At 39.8% G+C, this 23,537-nt stretch overlaps 1 protein-coding gene across 1 annotated transcript in view; it reads left to right on the top strand.

Moving 5' to 3' along the window:
* Positions 1-23,537, top strand: part of LOC117524777 (T-box transcription factor TBX15-like) — a 123,109-nt gene that overhangs the window by 60,737 nt on the left and 38,835 nt on the right. Inside the window, 1 exon segment of the mRNA XM_034186598.1 lies at positions 4,833-5,004. Within this exon segment, the coding sequence (XP_034042489.1) occupies positions 4,833-5,004 (172 nt within the window).

Below are 23,537 nucleotides of genomic sequence, written 5' to 3' on the forward strand. Positions count from 1 at the left end.
CAGCAAGTGCCATTTTTGAACATGTCTTCTGTTTGGTATAGATTCTGTCACCATATTGTTAAACAAAGGTGCTGCAAAGATTTCTTTTTTTAATTGTGAGAATTGTGTGCGACATTGCATAGTGTGTAAATGCAGTCATACCAACTTGCACAGAAGTGAAGCAGTGATGGTCCAGATTAGTGTTTTTTGTGTGGGAGCTGTGCACGTATTTCTCCATGTGGAAATTGAGTGGTGTCAATAAGAGCATATGACATTGACCCCCTCCCACCAAAAAAAGGGAGGGGCAAAAGGGGCAGTCTAAAGTAAATACATTAATTAAAAATAAATAAATACAATATATAAGTATATAGTATAGTCTCCAGCCCCTCTGTGACCCTTGATTGGAGTAGGTGGGTATAGAAATGAATGAATGAATGGACATAAGTATAATGTGTTAATTTTATACTTTCAATATGAACAAGTAAATATGAACAAATTGTTTGCATGGTTGTGTTTTGAAATTTTATTTCAGTGATTAATTTATACTTTGTATTTATCATGGGTATAATGAATATTTATATGTACATATGTATCCATTTTCATTTTTATGGTTAATCAGCTTTTGCTTCTGCCTTTACCCTTTCGGGCACATGGGTACGTTGTTAAATTGTTTTCTTTGAGCTTTTTTTGTTGCTTTTTTTGAGTCTGTGTGTGCTGAATAAATAAATGAATTAATTCAAATGTGGTATCAATAAGCAGAAGTACAGTATTGTGTTTTCAGAGACATTTTATTCCATGGTTGTGGATGAACTGAATGAATTCCTATCAGAACTGGTCACCCAAGCTGAGTTTTTGATTCCTGGAGATTACATTATAAATTGTACCAGACAGTTTGATCCTCTGAGTTGAGCATTTCTAACAATGTTGGATACTTGTCAATTTGGCCAGTTTGTGCAGGGACCACCCTACATGAGTGGAAACACTCCGAATGTGATCGTTGCTCAGAGCATTAATGTATTGTCCATTACTGTGTCCTTTCTTACATCTGTGGTTGACAAATACTTTTTAAAATTAAATCTCTTTTAGCAGTGTGCTGCCATAGAATTATTGATGCTGTATCATTCTCTCATTGCATTCAGTTGTGAAACTTAACAGATGTGAGCGCTAGATTACCTGTGGGACTAGATTCACTTTCTTCGAGCTTGTTTCAGTGGACGAGCTTATGGACAATTCAAATCCAGCTCTTTTAGATCTAATAAAATCTGCTGCATCCATCAGAACCAGAATATGTGATAGAGCAAAGTGGTACCACGGTACAATGACTATTTGGGCTTGTCAGGTGTAGCTAGAGGAGGCTGAAGTAGACATGGCGATTGCCATGGAAGTGGCTTTCCTCTGCTTGGTAGACTACAGATATGCCTTGTGAAGACCAGGAACACTTTGTAATTGACTTGACTTGAGCGTACTTGGTGTCAGCCATCAATTTTCACTGATTACTATTGTTATTGGAATTGGAAAACAATATATGATGTTAGGAAAAACACACCCTCTATTCAGTTTCAAGATATTAAAATATTTCCTCTGTGCTATTGTTTATTGATGTTGAGAAGCCCTATGTAAAAATTATTATTATTCAATAGTTTCTGTTGACATAAAGATGGTAATGGGAGACAGACAGGCCAATTATGGCATCAATAAGGATCTGGTTACCTTGTTTAACCCTACTCAGGACTTTAGTGAGCACAATATGGAGAAAACAATTACTATGGGGTCCAATGGACCCCAAAAGTCCTGAATAGGGTTAAAATAGAAGTTGCAGATATATAACACAATGACCTTGACCCCTACCATCACGACCGCCACTTATGCTTGAACAGTCGCTGATCTTGCCACGTATGACAAGTTTGGGTCAAATTGGATTTAAAATGTAATTCCTTGACCCTAATGACCTTGACTTTGACCAGTCTGAACTTTCACCTTTCATCCACCTTCCAAATTTGATAGAAATAAGCCAAAGGACACAGGTGGAGTATGCCAACAAACAGACAGGTATGACCTTGACCCTGACATTTTACTTTTGGACTATTTGACCTGTAGAATTGCAAAACCCACATACATACACATGCCACATTTGGTGCAAATGATTTGTTTAAATGACCTTTGAACCCAATGATCTTGACCTCTGCCAAACCAAACACATTCAGAACAGTTCTGGGGATGACCTTCACCCGCATACCAAGATTGGTGGTCATTGACCAAATGACCTTGGAGGCGTAAAGGAACAGACAGACAGACAAATGTTGCACAAATCACACTGTGATTATTATTTCATTGCTGATCAGCTCCAAACCTACCTCAGTTCCGTTAGTCTATTTGAACCTTTCCAATCCGGCTTCCGTCCAAAACATAGTACTGAAACAGCTCTTTTCAAAGTCACCAATGATCTCCTCCTCTCCTCTGACTCTGGCCATCTCAATATTCTCATTCTCCTGGACCTCACCGCTGCTTTTGACACCATCAGCCACTCCATCCTCCTGTCTCGCCTCAAGACCTCCCTCAACATCACCGGCTCCGCCCTCTCCTGGCTTCAATCATACCTCACAAACCGGCAACAGTTCATCCACATTAACTGCTGCTCTTCCGCCATAGCCCCCTTATCTCAAGGTGTTCCCCAGGGTTCGGTACTTGGTCCTCTCCTCTTCATTCTCTACATCCTCCCTTTCGGAAGTATCATCCGTCATCATGGTCTCCACTTCCACTGTTATGCTGATGACATACAGCTTTACATTTCCACCACATCCATAAACCCTAACATTCACTCCACCCTCACCCACTGCCTGTCTGAGTTAAAAACTTGGATGCAACACAATTTCTTGAAATTAAACACTGACAAAACAGACATCATCATCATCGGCCCTAAAACATCACAAAATCAACCCATTTTTCACTCTGTTTTGACAACACTACACTCACTCCATCCCCCCTTGTCCGCAATCTTGGAATCCTTCTCGACGCCACCCTCTCATTTGACCCACACATTAAACAAATAACCCGGACTGCATTCTTCTATTTGAAAAATATCGCACGTCTCCGTTCATCCCTCACTTTCTCCGCTGCTGAAACCCTTATACATGCTTTTATCACATCCAGAATCGACTATTGCAATAGCATCCTCTATGGTTTACCTTCCAAAATACTCAACAAACTACAGTATATACAAAACTCTGCTGCCCGTCTCCTCACCCACACCCGCACTTGAGAACACATCACCCCCGTCCTACAAAACCTCCACTGGCTCCCCATCACTCAACGCATTCACTTCAAAATCCTCCTGATCACTTTCAAAGCCCTCCATAACCTGGCCCCCACATATCTCACTGACCTCCTCCACCGCCACACTCCATCACGCTCTCTCCGCTGCTCTGACACAAACCTTTTGTCCTTTCCCTGCAGGACCAGGCTCCGAACCTGGGGAGACAGAGCCTTCTCCATCGCTGCCCCTACCCTCTGGAACTCTCTGCCCCAACCACTCCGTGCTTGCCCCGACCTCCCCTCCTTCAAGAAAGAACTCAAAACCCACCTGTTTAAATTAGCTTTTAATGTACAGCCCTGATTTTTAACATTTTTTTTCTTAGCGTTTTTATCTTTTCTTTTGGTTTGTAAAGCGTCTTTGAGTGTCCAGAAAAGCGCTATACAAATAATGTATTATTATTATTATTATTATTATTATTTATTGTTTCCTCGCTGTTGTTGATGGATGGGACATTCCATTGTACAGAACGCTGAACACAGCATCACATAATATGACTTAGCTTAATTGAAACTATGCAGTTTGACTACATATGGAATATTTTGTACTGCTCTTGTTAGAGATTTCAGGCACAATGACGAAACAACAGCCAGGTTTTAAAAGCCATTGTTGTGGCAACGTGGCCGAGTGTTTGGAGTTTGTTTTCCAGCAGAGGGGAAAAAAGCAGAGGAGAAATCCTCTGTGAATTCCAAACAGGATTTATAAGAACCCGGTCAAATTGAAAGCAACCTTGGTGCATTTAATGGGTTTTCAAAACATTGAAGTAATGAGGAAGAATTAATCCTGAGAGAGATTTTGCATGTTCATAAAACAAAAGGAAAAAGAAATCCTTACGTGGAAGAAAAACTCGCTCATCAAATACAGTTTAAAGTAGCATAAATTCAATAGATGTACAGAAAGATGAAAAAGTTCCAGGTTGTATTGTCATAACCAAGAACATTAACACAAGAAGTGTGTTGTAAAATTGACATTTAATGATCTGTCTATTCTTTACCATCTGTGTTAATTAATTTCAGTGGTGAATTAAAGTAGATAATTATTGTTAACAATAAACTAAAGTCTTAGCAAGATCCAGTATTGAATGCTTGAACATTATAACAAAAATTTTATTTTACGAATAGCATTTTATATTCTTGTTACAATAAGAAGGTGGGTAGAAATTCTTTGGAAATGGTGAGTTGCATTAATGAACAACTCAAATTCAACAATGACCAACTGGCTACACAACAATATGTACCGTAAATTTGAAAAACAGACACAGAAAATGTTGGAAATTTAATCTGTTAAAATTATACACCCATTTATTGTTGAATTAAGTCTCTCTCAAGAAACAAATATCTTTGATATAGTTTTATTCAGACTGTGGTTTTACGTTCGGACCAGATATTTTCATAGTCTTTAAAGAAGCAGGATTTTATTCACCTAAATAGTTGATGATCATGAAACTGTAGAATTTGTCCCAGTGTTTCTTCTCATTCGGTTACATTTGTATTTTGAAATGGTGCACTGGTCGTGACTGTAGTTTCCATGTGTGCTCTTCCAGGTATGTGTATCACAGCTCCAAGTGGATGGTGGCTGGAAACGCCGACTCCCCGGTACCTCCGCGAGTCTACATCCACCCGGACTCTCTGGCCTCGGGAGACACCTGGATGAGGCAGGTGGTCAGCTTCGACAAACTCAAACTCACCAACAACGAGCTGGATGACCAGGGACATGTAAGGAGAAAATAGTCACATTCGCAGTTCAAGTCGTTTTATGTCACATTCAGAGTAACTGATTTGTAACTGCATGAATGAATATGACAACAAACTAAACCACTATATCATTAAATGTGGTAAACAAACATACTAATAATTTATAATTATTATTCATGTTTATGGCCCAAGATACACAATTAATTAATTGCACTGTTCATTGTTTGTGTATTCACCCTAAATGATTACAAAATTCTACCCACAACACCCCATAATGACAACATGAAAAACATTTTTTTGTTTGTTTGCAAATTTATTAAAACTAAAAATCTGAAATTGCATTTACATAGGAGCTCACACCCTTTTCTCAATACTTTGCTGATGCACCTTTTACAGCAATTACACCCCTGCTCTGAAAAGTGATGCCACAAGCTTGGTGCACCTATCTTTAGGCATTTTTGCCCATTCCTCTTTGCAGCACCTCTCAAGCTCCATCAGATTGGATGGGGAGTGTCAGTGCACCGCCATTTTCAGATCTCTCCAGAGATGTTTAGCTGGATTCAGGTTTGGGCTCTGGCTGGGCCACTCAAGGACATTCACAGTGTTGTCCTGAAGCCACTCCTTTGATATCTTGGCTGTGTGCTTAGGGTTATTGTCGTGCTGAAAGATGAGCCGTTGCCCCTGTTTGAGGTCAAGAACGCTCTGGAGCAGGTTTTCATCCAGGTTGTCTTTGTACATTGCTGCATTTATCTTTCCCTCAATCCTGACTAGTCTCCCAGTTCCTGCCACTGAAAAACACCCACACAGCATGATGCTGCTGCCACCACCATGCTTCACTGTAGGATGGTACCTGGTTTCCTCCAAACATGACACCTGGTATTCACACCAAAGAGTTCAATCTTTTTCTCATCAGACCAGAGAATTTTTGTTTTTCATGGTCTGAGAGTCCTTCAGGTGCCTTTTGACAAACTCCAGGTGGGCTGCCATGTGCCTTTTGTCTGTGGCTTCTGTCTGGCCACTCTACCATACAGGCCTGAGTGGTGGATTGCTGCAAAGATGGTTATCCTTCTGGAAGGTTCTACTCTCTCCACAGAGGAATACTGGAGCTCTGACAGAGTGACCATCGGGTTATTGGTCACCACCCTGACTAAGACCCTTCTCCCCTGATCACTCAGTTTAGACAGGTGGCCAGCTTTACGAAGAGTCCTGGTTGATCCATACCTCTTCCATTTATGGATGATGGAGGCCACTGTGCTCATTGGGACCTTCAAAGCAGCAGAAATGTTTCTGGGCCCGTCCTCCAATTCGTGTCTCGAGACAATCCTGTCTGAGGTCTACAGACAATTCCGTTGACTTCATGCTTGGTTTGTGTTCTGACATGCACTGTCAACTGTAGGACCTTATATGTAGACAGGCGTGTGTATTTGCAAATCATGTCCAATCAACTGAATTTATCCCAGGTGGACTCCTATTAACCTGTTGAAACATGTCAAGGATGATCACTGGAAACAGCATGCACCTGAGCTCAATTTTGAGCTTCATGGTAAAGGCTGTGAATATTTATGTACATGATATTTCTTAGGGTTTTTATTATTATTTTGAATACATTTGCAAAAATAATAAAATAAAAAAAAACTTTTTCACATTGTCATTATGGGGTATTGTTAGAAGAATTTTGAGAGAAAAAAATGAATTTCATCCATTTTGAATAAGGCTGTAACATAAAAAATGTCGAAAAAGTAAAGCACTGTGAATACTTTGTAGATGCACCATATCTAACACAAAAAGCAAACATGTTGGGCGACAACAGCATATTCTGCCAACACCAGTAAAATTCTCTTCATATCTTACAATCTTGTTAAAATTCTACCATGTGTCCAGTCATGCTTTACATGGATACTGCCATTATTTATTTTTTTCTCAACATGTAGTACATCTTGGGAAGTTGCAAAGATTTCTGGGATGTTTTGGGAAGTACAGCAGTTCATGATACCACTGTGTGTGTGGGCATGGGGGTTGGAGGGTAGGACCTGAGGTGTGGGACGTGCTGGACATTCCTACATAGTATGGTTGGAGTTTGTTAACCACTGTCAGTAGCGGCTGGTGAAATTGATCTTTAAGAGGGTGCACCTACACTTACATTACTTTTCACTAAGTGTACCTAATGAAATGGCAACTGAGTGTACATATGTATCCAAGTGCAGTAACCTTGCTCACACACACACACACACACACACACACACACACACACACACACACACACACACACACACACACACACACACACACACACACACACACACACACACACACACACACACACACACAGTATCTCCTGTCATCAGATGACAATAACTGTATTTAATGATTATGGCTTAGACTCACTATAAACTGTTCAGGCGACCCTTCACAGTGTGGTGTTATTACTCAGACTGTATAAGATCGTCTAATGCATTTGAACAATGGGAATGCTTTAAAAGTCACCATTTGATGAAATTGTTATGGTAACTACCAGCTTGTTGTTTTGCATTCAGTCTGTGAGACTTGCTTAGATTCAAATCTTTAAATACTCCATTGTGCTTCAGCTGCAATCTTTGCTTTGAATTATGTGATGTTGTGTGTCGGTACCTTGATATTTAAAGTTATCAGTCAATAACTACTTATCATAGCTTAGTTAGTCTACAGTCTGCTTCTTGTTTTTTTTTATTCAGCCCACGAACGTCTTTGAGTCACTTTTGGCTACAATTTTGCAGTCTGTTTTTAAGACACCTGCTGACCTGTAATGAAGAAGTGCGTAATACCCCTCCTTCAGAATGAAAGGTCACACAGTTCTTCATGGACTCATGGAATACTTTGAGGTTTGGGAACTGGTGCCACATATTGCCTACAGACCTGCCCTGCACCCTGGCAGACAATCAGTCCATGTCCACCTCCTGAAAGTAGCCATCTGTCTGCCACAGCCAGGTGACATGTGGACATCCACTTAACTTTTCCAGTTGCACAGGTCACCAGTACTGTGACACCTGCATCCTGGATCATGCTCAAGAAAGTTTTCCATGTGGTCATAATGTCATAGCTGCTTCAATGACTGTTCATTTGACAAAAAATGATCCCAATGGTACCCACAGATCCTCCAGAAAGGAGTATTGGAGACTTCCGGTGATTGTTAGCATTCATGTTTCACAACCATATAGTAATGCTGAAAGCATCAGGACCTTAAAGACTTTGACTGTCATTCTCCTGAAGATTTCCCCTGGATGGGGGTCGGCAAAAGCTGATTGGGGTCAAAGAGTTCTTCCAGATCTATGATATGGCAAACATTTGGCTTCTTGGCCATAAGGCTTTATGCCTGCATCTTGTAGCTTGGACTGAATCCTGTTGGGAAGGACCCCTGCAAGTAGATTACATCATGCAAAGAGCAGACCTTATTGTTGGCACAGTCTCGGTTATCCTGTTTTTCTTTCTGTCCTTTCTTCTATTCTGTTGGGATGATACCTGTCTCCCAAATGGAAGCAAAGATTACTTGCCTTGACAGGAGACTGTCATCTCCACCTGCCTGGAGGAACTCACCCTTTATGCCACTGATCAGAATCAGAATCTACCTTTTTGGCCAAGTATGTATGCCCATACAGGAAATTAGATTCTGTTTAGCATAGCTCTTGTCGTTACGTGGTGAACATTAAATAGAACACTGTGCAAATGGCAATATATACAATATTATACAATAATGACGTGATTGTAGTGTCTGTGTTTGTGTAATAGGTGTTGCAGTCTAAGTATAAATAGGTAGCGGGCAGGTTGGTACCAGTATTTTTTTCTGAGGTACGAATAGTCCTTTGCGGTACTTTTGTGTTGTTTCGTGGCCGACCCAAACCAGGCAATAATGGAATAGCAGAGAATGAACTGGATGATAGCTACAGAATTGTCATCCAGTCTGGGATCGGCAGCTGTTGCAGTAGCTTTGTGGGTCAACAACTGTTGGGGCAGGTTCAATTTCCTGGGTTGATGCAGGAAGCATATCCTCTGTTGGGCCATCTTGGTGATTGAGGTCATGTTGGTAGTCCACTTGAGGTCATGAGAGATGATGAACCCAAAAACCTGAAGCCATCTCTATAGCTATGTAACTACTGCTGTAGGTTCTTGTAGCATTACCCAGCCTCAGCTCTATGTACTCCCACTGTTATTCAGTGGTGCACAGATGACTCACAGATCAGCCACCAGAACCCTGGCACCAGAGATGTCCAACATCCTAGCAGGAGGATCAGCCTCATAGAGCTGCTCAAAGCAGCCAGCGCTATGGTACACTATAGCAGTGTGATCCATCAGGATTGTGCCATCACTTGCCATGAATGCGGTGATTTGCAATATGGTTGGAGAAAATAGATGAGGAATTACCTTCAGTGCCATCACACCCTGCTTTTTCAAGTCCTTAAAGAGCCTGGAACTTTGGCAAACTCATGTATCCGGCCTCCTCTGGATGGTGCTCTTCCTTTGAACATTGGCCACTCCATTGTAATGCCTTACAGCTTTCAGGGTCTTGTCACGAAAAACCCTCCCAAATTTCATTTAGGTCATCTGTTATGTCTGTGTTTACAATTTCTCCATCCAGATTGTGTGCAAACTCTTGCAAAACAGTCTAGTCTTGAAGCCAAACCAGATTAAATCTGGGACACTGAGCAGATGACCGTCCATGGGACTTCAACAGAATCCTTTGGGAAGTTACAACAGGCATGTGATCATAGTTCACAATCTGAACATTCCTGCAGACTCGGCAGTTCGGCAGGATTCTCCAACATCTACAGTCAGGTCCATAAGTATTTGGATAGTGACACAATTTCTGTAATTTTGCCTCTGCACACCGCCACAATGGAGATGAAATGAAACAGTCAAGAGTTAATGTTGTTAATGTTAAAGGAGAATTTTGACATGTTTTAACCTTGTGATATTGATAATGACAGTACAAGAAACTGGGTAAAATAATAATTAGAAATTTGTTAGATTTGATTATTACATTTTTGTGATTTATCAAAGGTAATTTTTTCCACTGTCTCTGTTATGTGCCCACGTGATGACATCATAAAGCTGTTGTATCCTTCATAACTTTTACAGCAACAACTCAGAGTTAAGGTGGTGTAGCAGGATCTTCGAGCCCCATCTGGCAGCTGTTGTCAGTAAAATAATTTTAAATAAGTGAAAGCAGCCATGTGTGCTTTCAAAATCATTTACGTATTAAGCCATGAGTTTGAAAATAGACTTCACTTCATTTTCACTGGTTAACAAAAAACAAAACAAAACAAAAAACAAATATGCTGATCTGACTGCTACGTTGCCAGTTTCATGATATTGTCGCCACGTTTAGTCAATTTTGTATCATTCCTACCGAGTAACAATCCTATCTAGCACTTACCTAATCTGGCAACTTCTATTGTCCACAATTCAGCCCATTTTAAATATGTAGTTGCATAATCAGCCCGTCACATAGGGCATGTAGACAAATGCAGATAGCAACAGTGACCCATAGGGGTCACTACAAAAAAAAGCTAAAATTTTTTCCTTTAATTTTTTTGTTGTACTAATACTATTTTGATACATTTCCTGGAGCATTTAATTGTAAATATTACAAAACACCCTGTAAAGTATATAGTCTTCAGAAAATATTTGTTAAAAAATAAAATTATCACTATATGGTAAAAATGGTAAATGGACTGCATTTTTATAGCGCTTTTCCATCTGCATCAGATGCTCAAAGCGCTTTACAAATAATGCTTCACATTCATCCCGATGTGAGGGTGCTGCTATACAAGGCGCTCACTACACACCGGGAGCAATAGGGGATTAAAGACCTTGCCCAAGGGCCCTAAGTGATTTTCCAGTCAGGCTGGGATTTGAACTGAGGATCTTCTGGTCTCAAGCCCAATGCCTTAACCACTAGACAATCATCTTCCCTATATAGTACCTACCCATCTTTCCCACCCCCAATCCACCAAAAAATCCAGCCAACAAGCAAACAAAAATATTCCAACCCCCCGGCAACTCAGCAGGTGTCACCATTATGAGACAAAACCTTTAGTGCACTCTGGTGGCATCTTCTTCTCGAGGGATGATTATCCAAATTGACTCCCCAAATCCCCTTCATAGTCAGTTACTCCAATGGACTGCAGAAACAAAATACCTTTCTCTCCTGTGTCAAGCTTTTTGAATTACCAAGCTCCCAAAAGTAGTTATCTGCAGGCTGGAGGACCACCTATTATCCCGGATATGGTTTAAGGTCAGGCCAAGGACTGAAACCACCTCAGAAATAAATGTGTATATTATTTGATGGACTGCTTTGCCACATACAGCACTTCAACACCCAAACTGTTCTTTATGATGGTGGTCTGAAGTGACTGGATATCATTAGGATAATGGATTAGTGTGGTGAGATATTAAACTTTTAAAATTTGAACTCGTGACTTATTTTAATGTCCAATATTCATTAATTTCATGGTGCTGTGAAGAATTTTGAACAAAACTTTTCCTTACAGTCACTTAATGAGTGAATGTGATTTGTGGCATGCTCCAGCAGCTGCACCACTGAGGTAAAATTTAAGTCTAACCGCAGTCATTCTGATTTACTGCCTTGTTCATGTCCACTCGGTAACAGTTGTGGTGAAGTAATGGCGTCTCTTATTGGCTTTTGGCTGCACTCATGTGTCATGTGGATCTCATAGGTGAAATGTTTTATTCCAATGCAACAAGTACAGCCACAATTTGTTTGATTTATTGGCTCCTTCATGTGTAGTCAGTGAGTGGGCATCCAGCTGAAGTGGCTCCCTCATTTGCTCGATGACTTATTTAACTTGGGTATGGCTCAGAAATCATTTTGTTAATATAATAGCTTTTTTTCATATATATATATATATATATATTGAAGCTCATTTTAAATAAGGAGCACAAAATGATTTTCCAGTGGAAGGTCATATAAAGTGTAATAGCTCTACATAGGGTACTTCATGAATAACTACATGTACAAGGTGTAAAATGAGCAATTATTCATAAAAACAATCTACAAAATAAGTAAAACCATGAAAATGATCATAAATAACCAGCAGACATAAAAACACTTTTTTTTTTTTTAAATATAGCCACACAGTTGGTAGTGCATTATGAGGTAGAAGTCCAACTTTTGATTATTTCCATTTATTACCATTCATATTTTAAGATACACTCATACTGCAGTAATAGCATGTCTGATCTGATGGTGTCATCATTTTTTTTTTTTTATCGACTAACTGTACTGAGTGATAGTGAGGAGACATACTCCATGTCCTAGATATGGGTCTCATGCATACATTTGCAGTAGCAGGTCCTAAGTTGTGGAATGCATTACCTCCTGAACTGAGGTCCATTAATAGTTTGCCTCTCTTTAAAGCTAAGTTAAAAATGTACTTGTTCAGGGCAGCTTTTTCACATAATTGCTTTGACACTTTTTTGTCTATTTTTGTTCTATTTGGATGCTCTTATTATGCTTTTATGTGTGTTTTTCGTACTGTTCTTTTTATTTTTTCTTTAGTTGGTGCTATTGGAAAGCACTTTGGTTCAGTGAAAACTTGTAAAGTGCTATAGAAATAAAACTTAATTGATTGATTAATACCCCCACACCTTGAATCCACTAGATTTTTCTGAACCCTTAACATGTTGTAGAGTAGGTAGCTGAATGGATAAGGACCTGGCCTTCCAATACATAGACTTGGGTTCAAATCCCCTTCATGCTACCTATTTGTATCCTTGGACAAGACACTTAATTTATGTAGTCTCAGTCCACCCAGCTGTGAATGGGTACTGGCCTCATTGGAGAAGTAACTGGTGTCCCGTCCAATGGGAGTCTATGATTCCATAGAATCCAGGGATAAGCATTTGGACCAACGGACCGGAGGACATAGGACTGACTTTGAGGTGTCGGGAACATGAAATGGACAGATAACAGTGGATAAACTGGGTGTTCTGCCTCTATTGTTGGGTGGATGGGGGGTTCTAATAGAGGCCAGGCATCAACTCATAGTCATGCAAATTTTCACCATATGCAATTTTTTTTTTGTGGCAAACTTGTAGGTGGCCAATTTTAACAAGTAATGTCATCTGAAAGTGTGTTCATTGGACAATATTGAAAATATATTATGGATGTTTGTAATGTGATAAATTATGTGGCAGACCTTTTGTGCAAGTTCATGTTCACAAATCAACTTCAAAAATTTGGGTTTTGTTTCTTGGTGTGAAGCAATATGAGATATTTATGCTCAGTCCTTCTGTTTGTCATCCAAATCACGTAGAAGCAACAGTTTGGCAGATGGGCTCCAGTCATCGTCACTCCCTATGTTGTTTTCTTGAGATATGAGCGAGTGATGATGGGACATGCACATTTTTTTGTGCCCCAGATTGTAGTCTACAAGAGGATGCTGGGATTGTGGAAGAGCTTAGCAACAGCAGTGGCATGTCAGAAGCAGCATTGACAGACAGAAGGGACGGTGGAAAATTGTTACCTCTTAAACATCCCATCTAGTTTATAGGGAGTAATTTCGAGAATCATGTAAAGGGGGTGAGATATGTGGTAATCATGGGTATGAGGCATGATAGTGTATATTTAGTATGTAGCTCAAGTAAGTCACTCACGAGGTCACTTCATTTTTGACACTTCGTATGTTGTCATATCTTGTCTGGAAGTTGAGACAAATACTTAAGATGGCAACATGATTTGCAGGTGTGAATGATCTGCAACACTAACAGCATCTAATTTCAACAGTTGAGTTCAGCATCTGGATGTGATACTTTGACACTGGCAAGAAATAAGCAGTGATTATTCTGACCCTCATAGGGGAAAAAAACAAACAAATAAACCAAATGAATGCAAGGTATGGACAGGTAAAAAAATCTTACAAAACCTACAAAAAACAGCTCAAATTTTCCATAGTGAACGACCAGAATTGAGCTGTTTTATTGTCATCTTCTTTACTGACACATCACAAAATTGTTGTATAACTCAATGTATGCATAAAGTATTTTTTTTTTCAAAATATGGGGAAAAATTTGGTTGTATCAATTGATACCTGCCTCTACTAGGATACCCCCTAAATAGAGCCAGAACATGCAGTTTATCCCAGTTTATTTTCAATTTCAATTTATTTTCATTTATATAGCACCAAATCACAAGAATTGCCTCAAGGCGCTTCACACAGGTAAGGTCTAACCTTACTAACCCCCAGAGCAACACTGTAAAAAAAGTCTGTGAAATTAATGGTGAAATCCTGTGAATCCACAACATAACGAAATTGTTGAATGAAAAACAATGGAGTGGTGTTTACTTTACAGCAATAATGTGTAAAATGTGGAACGAAACTGTACTGTGAATTTAACAGTACAAATATATCAAAATAATCATAAACCATTGTAGAATTTACAAATGACTGTAGTTTAAAAACAGAAAAACGATAATACCAAAAACTGTACAAATCAGTTAGATTTTACAGATGAGAATTTTCACGAATACAGTAAAATACTGATAATTAAGGGTTTGAAAGAAGAGGTGATGTGTCTGTTTAAACTACTTTTAGAGGAAAATAAAACATGAGGTGGCCATTTTGCAGAGATTTTATCTTCTAAATAGACAACAAAATTACAACAGGTTTACTCTGTAAAATTTACATATTTATGTAAAATAATTTACACATTTACCGTAATTTTTACAGAATTCTCCTGGTAACCACAGCTGCCAGGATTTTTCTGTAAAAACAAGGGATTTTTTTTTTTTTTTTTTTTTACAGTAAGGAAAAACTCCCTCTGAGGAAGAAACCTCAAGCAGACCAGACTCAAAGGGGTGACCCTCTGCTTGGGCCATGCTACAGACATAAATTACAGAACAATTCACAAAACAAATATACAGGAAATGCTGTTGGTGCACAGGACAGGAAGGTCGCCAACACAAATACAACTCCCATCTCTGGATGGAGCTGCACCTTAAACAGAGAGAAAAAACAGAATCAGGCATCAGAAAGACAAGAAATACTGTATAATTTGCCAGCATTTATTCACTGATAACTCTCCATTTCATGTTCCTTAATATGTCAAGGGTTCAGAAAAATACAGATAGTTCAAGTTGTAGGGGTAGTGGTGGGGGGAGGAGGCAGGCCCATATCTAGCTCACTCAGTAATAATAGTGAAATGCTGATGTGATAAACGATGACCAAAACCTGTTTGGACAGGACATGTATTACCTTGCTTACCAGTCAAATCCATTGTAATGAGCATCACGGTGTCGGCTCGTGCATACGGTCATTGTGCGACGCACCACCATAGAGGAAAGAAGAAAACAGAGGAGGGAGATCATCTGCCACATTCTGCCACACTGCTTTGGCCGGTCTGCCTCTGAATCCTCTTCCAGTCAGTGTGAAGTTATGATTTGTGAAGTACCACCCCTTTGGGATGACTTCAGCCATGACTGAGGCATACAGCTGCCCATAATGTACACACCGGAGAGAGAGAGAGAGAGCTGGGGGATTCTTTGGTATTATACTGGTGGCGATGTGTATTGGATTCTGCAGTTATGGTCATAAGTTCACATACACTCACTGTGGGCATGAATGTGGGTTTTTAGTGATGTCCTTGAAATGTTCTTTTGCCAGAGTGAATTACTGATCGGTATACATCATTAATGACCTTAACAAACAAGAATTGAGAGCACAAATTTGAATACATTTTGAGATCTTCTCTAATCCACACAGGGTCTAAATTCTATTATAAAATTATATTCATGGTTTGTTGCTGAATACCCTCACCAGTTTCCTCTCATCTGAGGGTGACAGTTTGGGTCTTCTCCTTGTCCTTGTCAAAGTGTTGATACATGGGACTAACTCATACTTGCATGCAACTATTTGAGCTGATGCTTGTAGAATCTGCAGTTGTGTAGACATGGCTCCAAGAGACCTTGCCAACTTGTGTAAATTTACAAATCTCCTTAGATCTTCACTGAGTTTCTTGGACTTTCATATTGTTCTAAGTATTGGTTAGTCCAATGAGTGTTGTCAAACACGTCCTTTTTATGTTGGCAAAGAGAAATGACCAGTTATAGTTAATCATTTTCAACCTACCATCCCTGGTTCTCAAGACCAGGCACCTAAGTGGCTCTACTCTACTCTTTTCTACTCTTCTATTTTACTCTTCCTTTTTAGATATTTAGATATACCTTAGTATACTAGCATAGTTCCACCTTAGAATTGGAATATAATATATAAAATATACCTTCCTGAATTTTCATGATGACTAACAATGAGTTAATAGGCCTTGGTCTTGTCATGTTAAAAGACACTGTAGAATCTTCAGCACCACTTATGAAAAGATTGAAGTAAATGCATGTCTTTAAGTCTGTGTGTATAATTTTGACCCTGTGTGGATTAGAGAGGATCCAAAATAAATTAAAACTTGTGCACCCAATTCTTGTGTTTTTAAGTCATCAGTGACGTATGCTGTACAATCATTCCACCATGGCAAAAAAAAAAAATGTTAAAGGACATCATTAAAAGCGTTCATGGCCATGATCGGTGTATGTAAACATCTGGCCACAACTACGTTTTCCCATTAACTGTTCACAAATAAATCTTAATTTGGATGGTAATCTGCTACATCGACAGCTCTTTTCAAGATTTTGGTTTTGAAGAAGAACATCAAGAAGCAGCGTGAAATTTTGACCTGTTTTCTTCTTGCTGTCTTGAAGTGGTTTTGCAGCATCGTGTGTTCTATCATATGTCAACACTAAAGCAGTCAAAGTTCCAAGTTAATCCAGGAAACCAAAGTTATGCTGTGATGGTTTTGGAGTTATCACAGTGTGCACAGACCAACAGCTCGGTGGCATTTATACGGACACAGTCTTGTGGTGCCGAACCACTTTAAAGTTCTTAGTTTGTGGATGCTTCGGTGCCTGGTCGGACCCGTTGACCTCAGCCTGGGTTCTTGTGGGTTCAGATCTGCCTCAAGCTGTCACTGTCGCCTCTCCTCCACTTCCTGTCTGTCCGCGCTGCTCAATGGGAAAACCTCATAAAACGCAGAGGCAGCACGGGTCAGTAAGGCCACTTTGTCATTTCTGTTGTTAATTCTGTTTCGTTGTAATAAATGTGTGAGAAATCTGTGACTTCAAACACCAATTAGACGCTTATTGTATCTGTTTCTCTTCACAGTCGCTGCGACTGGTCCTGTCATTGCTGATGCGGCCAGTCATTGTTTTTAACTGCTATGTGATGTCATTTCACATGTGAAATATTCACGGCACAGCGAAAACATTAAAAATGTTTTGAATCGCGTCGTGTTCCACGCGGCTGCAGCTTCCAGCAGTCGCAGAAGAGCTTCATTAGCAGTGACACATGGGCTGTTCAGTCTAATTGTGTTTGAGTGAGAACAGCGTGTTGAATCATGAGGTGCTCTGGTTTTTACAGCACGTCACACATCTGGGACATCAACGACATGAAATTGTTAAGTGCAAAATTACAAGAAAGCCTCAGTGAGCTTCACAGTGTGAATTGCAGAGTGCGCCGAGGGCACATACCACTGCCACCGCTTCACACATAGCTCTGTAACTACCACTTCAAATCACAAAGGGTTCAGACAATATGGGGACGGGGCGGTCGGGGAGGGTGTGATTCTTGCATTTACTTTAACTTTTGTTTCATTGCAGACAAGATATTTTGTGTTTTGTGTGGTCAACATCATTTCATTTGTTAATATACATCCATTCCCCCATTTAAGGCCTATAACACATTCCATAAAAGCTGGGATGGGTGCAATTTTCCTAAATAAAAAGACAAAGTCATCACTTTGACAGACAAATCAGGGGACGGATACATGAGCATTAACCCTAATAAGTACACAAGGTGTCCAAGTGTACACCAGAGGAATATATATATATATATATATATATATATATATATATATATATATATATATATAATGTGTCTGTGTGTAATCTTCAAAGCAAATTGTTGCAATTACAAATTATTTAAATAGTACAAAATGAAAAAATAGTAAGATTTTACATTTGTTTACAATGCAAGAAAACCCCGTTTATCTGCACAAGTATAATGTGCAGCAACTTGGATGGAAACATTAAAATTAAATGTTGCATTTAAAGAGACCAATAGATTAGACACAGTTTTACCATTAGTGACAATATTTACAAATTTTAACATCACTGTACTAAAGTTTCATTTATGGATTTTTCATTTGTAAACATGGACCAAAGAACAATTCTAAAACTCTAGAGGACAGCTGTCATCCATTAAGAAAAGATTATTATTATTTATGATTATCATCATTATTATTATTATTAGGACAAAAACACTAGCATTTTCATATTTGCTTTTAATTTTTATTTGGTGTGGGTGATGTTCATTGAGAGTTGGCATCAGACACATCGAGGCAACTTATTGCTGTATTAGGCTCAAACAATTAGGGTATAATTACTAGTTAATTTTGTTTAACAGCATCTGTAAAACTGACCAAATTTTGAGTTAAGTTTTAAAATAAAAATATCTTTCATGCATTGTATTGAGCTCACATTCCAGTTTCATTACAGGATTTAACTGAAAAGTGTATGTGTAACTAATATTAGTGTTGACTTCTGACACAGCAGACCTGTGTGAGTCCAGCAGATATCCAGCAAAACCTTCATATAAAGAGACTATACATTTTAATGTAGAATTCCTTCTACTGGGTTCTTATTTGTGTCTGTTGCATTTATTCTGTTTCCTTATTGGTCAAAATCCTAAATTGGTTAAAGCAAAGGTGATCTTTTTTAATCAAATTGATCAGATCATATCGTGATTCTGTTATTTGAATATGAATGAATACAATTAAAGTGGTAAATATAATTTTTGTGACTTAAATGGAAAAAAAAAAAATCAACTTTTTAGGATAACATACATGAACGTGTTGTTACCATGACTACAGAAGGGACAAAAGCGATCAAAGACACAAATGCAAATACAAACATATCTAATGGAGATATAAAATACTTGACATTTATAAAGGTAAAATTGTTTTTCTTGGATCTGCTCAAAGTATTGAGAGAGAAATAACAATGAGGAAGTCCTTCATAGCGCCACCCACATGGTTTGATTGACAGCTTGAGTAGATGAAACGGAGATGGAGATGAACTTTAAGAAAGGAGAATCACCGGTTAGAGGTGTTTGTGGTGCAGCAGCTCAGTGTTGGAGGACAGCAGACTCTGGGTTCTCCCCACAGTCTGGGAACCCCCCCCCCCCCCCCCCCCCCCCGCTGCAGAGGGTGAGGGGGTGAGCCGGGGCGTTTTGGCTCTGGGGAGGTTTTCTCACTCTCAGATTAATCAACAGCAGACGGCGGCCCCGAGGCGAGGCTGGGGCCGACACAGTCTGACGCCTCGGCTTGCTGTGAAATAATCCTTGGCCCTCCTGCAGGCGTCATTGCAGCGTGAACTCGGTTTCCGCTTAATGTCTCATAGCCCTGAGAATCATCCGTGCTAATTGATGTTACGAAGAACTTGCAAATGTTGTGTGTTTGCAGCGAGGGAATAAAAGGCAGAGAGTCAGAGTTCAGGTTTTGTGTTTCATCTTGATCTGAACTATTTAGAGACTCACTCTGAGTCACGTGGACGAAGTACCATACTTGTGGGGACATACACACCAGGCGTTGCATATAATCAAAGTGAGTGGGCTGAATAACATATAAAGGTGAGTAATTCAAATAAAATGGCACTCAGAGCACCTCATATTTCCATTGGTTAGTAATGGCATACTGCTGCCAGTTCAGAATTTTTATTTTTTTATCTTCCTCAGATCTTTATAATGTCATAAAATGAGAATGTTAAAGAAAGAGATGAAAGGAAAACATTTCTCACAGTTAAAGGAGAGAAACAGATACCATCTGATCCAGATCACCACTAAAAAATAATCAGCTCTTCCCTGACCCTGGATCAGTATTACATTGAATTGTCACAGGTCTAAATTCAAATTCAACTTAATTTAGTTTATTTATACAGCCCCAAATGACAACATTACCAACCCATAGAGCAAGCACACAGGTGACAGCCGTAAGGAAAAACTCCCTCTGATGATGTTGAGGAAGAAACCTGAAGCAGACCAGACTCAGAGGAGTGATCCACTGCTTTGGCCATTCTAACAGTTACAAGGTTTTTGCAAAAACTTTTCCAATGTGAAGAAACGAAACAGAAAAAACAGAATAGCATCAAAAACAAAGTGCAGTTTGCACTTTGAGGTGGGCATGCAGTCATTGGCGCCACAGGCAGGGCGTCGTGAGATAAGTCCAGCGCCCTGGGGTACGGGACCAGCGTCCATCAATTGCCTCATTGATGTCACCCCAGCAAAAGCTGTCTTCATGGAAGACTGCATTTCAAAAGCAGGCTGCAGTGGCTCAAAGAGGTCCCTCTCAGCAAGGAGGTCCACGAGCCACTGCGTCAGCTTCAGCCAGGGCATCTCATGGTCAGTCCAGTGCAGCCATCAGCCTCACGCAGTCTCTTCAGTGCCTCAGACAGAGAGAAAAAGAGCAGAAACAGTCAGCCAAAAATAACTGCACCTAAGGTATGAGTTCACCAGCAGTAAATTGACAGGGAAGCAGAGAGAATACCAAGATGATCGCTGGCAGCTAGCCCTGAGCTTCACTAACAGACCCAGAAATTAGATGAAGTGAGGCTGAGACCTGTTCCATTGCTCAAAAGATGAGTTAAAGGGATAGGAAGCATAGTTCCATGTTATGCCAGTATGCAAGCCATAGGAGAGGGAGAATAGATGCACATCTTTAGTCTGAACTTGACCTTGTCCTGCGCCCTGAAAATGCAAAGAACAGGCCAGCACTTGCAATGTATGTCTTTAGTTTTAGTTTATTTTGGTTGAATCATCATCTACTCATTTTTCATTCATTCATGTTCTGCCACTCTGGGTCGTTGTAGCAGTAGACCAAACAGCTCAACCCACATTTCCCTATCCTTGGCCAAGTCTTCCAACTCTTTCTGGGGAATCCTGAGGTGCTCCCAAGCCAGCTAGGAAATATCATCTCTCCAGTGTGTCCTAGTGAGATGACAAGGGGGCATCCTCACCAGATGCTCAAACCACCTCAGCTGGCTCTTTTTGATGCAAAGAAGCAGCAGCTCGTCTGTGTCTCCTTAAATAACAATTTGTTTGACCAAAGTTAAACCAAAGGTTTCTGAGGATTCTCTGGAGAGACCTGGTGCTATATACTGTACATGCAGTCATCACTTTAGGGTAACTGGTTAACCTCCAAGTCTCAAAATCAGATAGTAAGGCTGGAAGCACCAGCATCTTCTTCTTCTTCTTCTTTGACCTAAATGTAAAGAAATGATTTAAAAGAACTGATTATACAGTACAAAACAACAATCATGTGTTTTGACAATGCCTTTCTGCACTAAATCATTGTATGTCAATTGTCGATGAGGTACTCATTCTTCTGCTTTCAAAATTGATGGACCCCAAAAATATCTGTCTGAAAGCTCTGTCTCAAAAAGGTGTCCATGCTGAAAAGGACCAGCATTTACCTTTAAAATGGTTCAAATATTCATGGATTAGGTTTTCCCATTGATTCATTTTCAGGGTAAGTGAGAATATTTTTAGTGACACAAAACATACAACATTTATGGTGTTTTATTTCTCATATTACCCTTAGTGGTTTTGTATTGTACACATTGTCACCAGTGGACAGATTTTGTGCATGTTTTGTAAATGTTTTAAAGTCACATGTTACAGGGTTGTGCTATTCAACCAGAAGCCTAAAGTCCTACTGGATTTCTTAGCATACATTTATAAGATCATTTCATACATTTTATTGCAAGTTACTACAATGTTATGCTCAGTCATAATGTCACAATGCTCAGCCATGTTTTTTCTGTGCTCAGTCATATTGTCGCGATGCTCAGTCACACTGTTGGCAAGCTTAGTCACATTGTCACAATGCTCAGTCACACTGTTGCGAAGCTCAGTCACGTCGCAATTCGCGGTCACAATGTTGCCGAGCTCAGTTACATTTTTGCCATGCTCAGACACATTGTCGCAATTCTCACACTGTTGCCAAGCTTGGTCACATTGTCACAATGCTCAGTCACACTGTTGCCAAGCTCAGTTACATTTTTGCTATGGTCAGTCACATTGTCGCAATGCTCACTCATACTGTTCCCAAGCTCAGTCACATTGTCACAATGCTCAGTCACACTGTTGCCAAGCTCAGTTACATTTTTGCTATGGTCAGTCACATTGTCGCGATGCTCACTCATACTGTTCCCAAGCTCAGTCACATTGTCACAATGCTCAGTCACACTGTTGCCAAGCTTGGTTGCATTGTCACAATGCTCGATCACAGTGTTGTTAAGCTCAGTCACATTATCGCAATGCTCAGTCACACTGTTGCCAAGCTCAGTTACATTTTTGCTGTTGTCAGTCACATTGTCGTGATGCTCAGTCACAGTGTTGGCAAGCTTGGTCACATTGTCACAATGCTCAGTCACACTGTTGCCAAGCTTGGTCATATTGTCACAATGCTCAGTCACACTGTTGCCAAGCTCAGTTACATTTTTGCTATGGTCAGTCACATTGTCACGATGCTCACTCATACTGTTCCCAAGCTCAGTCACATTGTCACAATGCTCAGTCACACTGTTGCCAAGCTTGGTTGCATTGTCACAATGCTCGATCACAGTGTTGTTAAGCTCAGTCACATTATCGCAATGCTCAGTCACACTGTTGCCAAGCTCAGTTACATTTTTGCTATTGTCAGTCACATTGTCGTGATGCTCAGTCACAGTGTTGGCAAGCTTGGTCACATTGTCACAATGCTCAGTCACACTGTTGCCAAGCTTGGTTACATCGTCACAATGCTCGGTCAGTGTTGCTAAGCTCAGTCACATTGTCGCAATGGTCAATCACACTGTTGCCAAGCTTGGTCACATTGTCACAATGCTCAGTCACACTGTTGCGAAGCTCAGTCACGTCGCAATTCTCGGTCACAATGTTGCCGAGCTCAGTTACATTTTTGCCATGCTCAGTCACATTGTCGCAATGCTCAGGCACACTGTTGCCAAGCTCAGCTATACTGTTGATATGCTCAGACACATGGCTATTACACAGATAAGCAATATTATTACAGTTTTTATGAATTGCTAAAACACTAAACTCTATTCCCTGAACCAAATTCACAATGGCCTGAACTCATTTCTTGAATCAAGCAACCCTTTTGGCAAAACCACAAGCAGTTTTCACCTAGTTACAGATTTATACAATTTACAATTTACAGGTCTTATGCACACTTTTTGCAAATCTTTTAACACATTGTCATACTCTCATATATAAAGAACTGCTGTCTCAATGAGAGAAACTGATGTAACAATTGGCATTGATTTTTTTAAAGTTATTTCAACTTAGTTATTTAAACTTTGAAGTGAGTTAATGCCACAAGACATCCTTAAAGTTGAAACAAGATCTTGTTGTTACTGTTTAGACCAACTACATTGTTATGCTCAGTCACATTGTTGCTCT

This window comes from Thalassophryne amazonica, chromosome 14, assembly GCF_902500255.1.
Source record: "Thalassophryne amazonica chromosome 14, fThaAma1.1, whole genome shotgun sequence".
NCBI lineage: Eukaryota > Metazoa > Chordata > Actinopteri > Batrachoidiformes > Batrachoididae > Thalassophryne > Thalassophryne amazonica.